The 3,155-nt window shown below is 39.7% G+C and overlaps 1 protein-coding gene across 1 annotated transcript; it reads right to left on the bottom strand.

Annotated features, from left to right (window-relative positions):
• Positions 1-1,210: 1,210 nt before the first annotated feature.
• Positions 1,211-1,771, bottom strand: LOC116033134 (protein FAR1-RELATED SEQUENCE 5-like). The gene has a single exon (XM_031275893.1). It carries the CDS (start codon positions 1,769-1,771, stop codon positions 1,211-1,213), a length of 561 nt encoding a protein of 186 aa, XP_031131753.1.
• Positions 1,772-3,155: the final 1,384 nt, after the last annotated feature.

Below are 3,155 nucleotides of genomic sequence, written 5' to 3'. Positions count from 1 at the left end.
AAGTTAGTATACTCTTATACACATTACGTTCATCGTGTCAATGTCAATGGCACACCATATTCAGTAGAACGGCACACGTTATTACAATGACTGGCACTCAGATGCTTTTATTCGTAATCTCACTTTGGCATCTGTCTAATATGCCACGGGCACACATTATTCGGTCAATGTCCACACATGGCACACACCACACTAATATACTCGAAAAGACACTAAACATTAACCAATCAAGCACACAACTAGTTAAACAATTAATTCGTTTATGACCCCTCTAATTCTGGTACTATTGCACCACATTTATAAGTAAACATTTAATACTGGCCAAAATTTAATTTCTCAATCCAAGAATGCAAATAACAACAAGATTATGATATTACTATTCATGCCATTACTTATATTATTTATTGTGTTACTCATGATTCCCCCCTCCCCCCTCCCCCCAATCCCACCCATCCCCCACATTTATTCTCAATCCGATGCTTTTATTCTTAATCCCACTTTGGCATCTGGCTAATATGCCATGGGCACACATTATTCGGTCAATGTCCACAAATGGCACAGACCACACTAATATACTCGAAAAAGGCTCTAGACATTAACTGATCAAGCACACAACTAGTTAAACAATGAATTTGTTTATGACCCATCTAATTTTGGTACTATTGCACCACATTTAATACTGGCCAAAATTTAATTTCTCAATCCAACAACGCAAATAACATCATCAGTCATCTCATACATAAAATAGTTATTGGCATTTAAAAAGATAAAATACTTTTCATCTACCACCGCATTTCATAACTCACTTGCTATTCCTTCCCCTTTTTCTTCAGATTCTCCTTTGAATTTGGGTTCAGCGTGCACTTACGGAAGTCGTGGCGTGTTGGTTGTTGATCACAGTAATGGCATTGTCGCCCGTCTTTTTTTTTCTACCGCTTTTTCACGTGCACTCTTCAATTGCTTTCCGCTTCCTTTGTTTGTTGACATTTGCGGTGGCTTGATTGTTATGATATTGCTTGTCTGTGCCCCATAAAATGTTTCCAGTAACTCACTGTTCTTGTTTTTGTCCTGTGCCTTTCATTTGCTCTTCGCCATTTTTTCTGTGTTCCAGCATAAAGGTCATCATTTCTTGCATCTCTGTTGTGTTCTCCTTTGATAGTGCCAAGTAGTTGAAGAATTCTTTACACAGTTTTGATGCTAGTATGCTATTTTATACTTCTGTACTGCATGGGGCACTTCCTCCTTTGCCTAGTGTGCTTGTTTCCTGTACACAAGCATTTTTTGTCCACCTGGGTAGTACGTACTTTCTTGGAATCATCTCTTCGTCATTGTCCTTTAGCACTACAAAAGCGTGCCTACATAAAATCCCAACCCTGTTGAACTTGCCACATGAACATTCTACTTCCATACGTTCTCTTATGTATTTCACATTGAAAATCTTTGTGTGCTCTTCCTTGATTGTATACACATACTTCTCATCTGTTTGCTCCCTGTTCGTGATTTTGCATGAAAACCACCCTTCGAATATCTCCGACTGCACATCATAAAACATTGTGATTGTGTATACAGAGGTTGCGTGCTTCTCAATCATTAATGGTGTCTTTGTAGGTGGGAGTGAAGCTTCACACTCTGTATCTAATCTTGCTTGCTTGTGACGTTGCATTTCAATCGCACTTTCAAATTGTGTGAAAAACTCTAGCAGTGTTCCGTGCTCATTGATACATGCCCCAAATACGCTGTTCTCTGCCTCGGATCGTGACGTTGTTCGCATTATCCCACCCATAAAAACGTCATTGAAGTATGCCTCTCTCTAATTCGATCTCACGTCAAACAGTTGGGTGAACCATTTGTGTTTTCCTAGCTGGTACTCTGCCATTATTGCGTGCCAGTTGACCTCAAACTCTTCACGACCCAAAGTTTCATTCCACACCACTGCATTTAGTTTTCTCCGAAATATTTCGTCCTTGGCTAGTTTCACTCCAACCTTTTCCCCCACTTTCGACATGATGTGCCACATACAAAAATGGTGTCGTGTATCCGGGAATACCTGGGGTATTACTTCCTTCATTGCTGGGTCTTGGTCTGTTATTATGTACACAGGTGTGTGCCCCATACAACGCTTGAATGCATTCAGCAGCCACGCATAGGATGATTTGTCTTCCTTTGAGATGAGTCCTGCTCCAAAAGTCACGCACTTCTTGTTGTCATCAATCCCAGTAAACGACACGAATACCATATTGTACCTGCAAAATTCATTTGGAATTTTAAAATAATTATATTCTGCATACAATTATAACCTACTACGTACACAATATACCGTACGTAGTAAAATGTTAATCACATAAATCAATATTTGCATAATATCTTGTCATTCACCTGTTTGTGTTATACGTAGCATCGAAAGATACCATATCTCCATATCTTTGGTAGTTTTCCTTGGCTATTGGGTCTGCCCAAAATAGCATTCGTAGTTGTTGTTCATCATCTACATCGTATTCAAAGGTATATGTTGGAAACAGTAACTACTTTTTCCTGTACTTGTCTACCACTGCTTGTGCATCAACTTCATGTAGATATGCATTGACGTCTCTCTTGCAATTTCTAAAATCCACACATGTCGCACCCACTTTATGGAAACCACCTGTTAATTCTGCGTATAGTTCAAATGCTTTAGATGTTCCTATGTTAGCTCTCGCACATGCTGATATGAATTCTTGGTGGCCAATATCTAACGAACGGTTTATCTTCAAGAACATTCTACTAGACTCTAAGCACAGGGGGTGGTTGTGTTTTTCTTCAAAAATATTAACTGCGTAGACCCCATCCTTTTGTCGCCTAATGACAAACCTAGCATTACACCCCACCCAGTTTGACACGCGTCGTCGTGCCTTTGTGTTTGGTGTGGCCTCCTCACCTATAGACTTGGTCGCATCAGTAGCGCTCACTATGTGCCCTTCCCGTGAACAAAGTAAATACCTTACTCCTACATATCCTTCTGTATTCTTCTTCATTGTGCTGCATCTTACATCAAAACCGACTTCAACTGCATAGTGTTTATAAAACACCACACCTTTTATTGATGCAAAATGTTGCCCGATGTACGATTTTTTGGTTTACACACAATCCGGGATAAAATAATTAGTCTCTCCTTGCCA

This window comes from Ipomoea triloba, chromosome 10, assembly GCF_003576645.1.
Source record: "Ipomoea triloba cultivar NCNSP0323 chromosome 10, ASM357664v1".
Classification (NCBI taxonomy): domain Eukaryota; kingdom Viridiplantae; phylum Streptophyta; class Magnoliopsida; order Solanales; family Convolvulaceae; genus Ipomoea; species Ipomoea triloba.
Note: the sequence above shows the minus strand (reverse complement) of the source record. Positions and strands in the feature narration are given on the sequence as shown.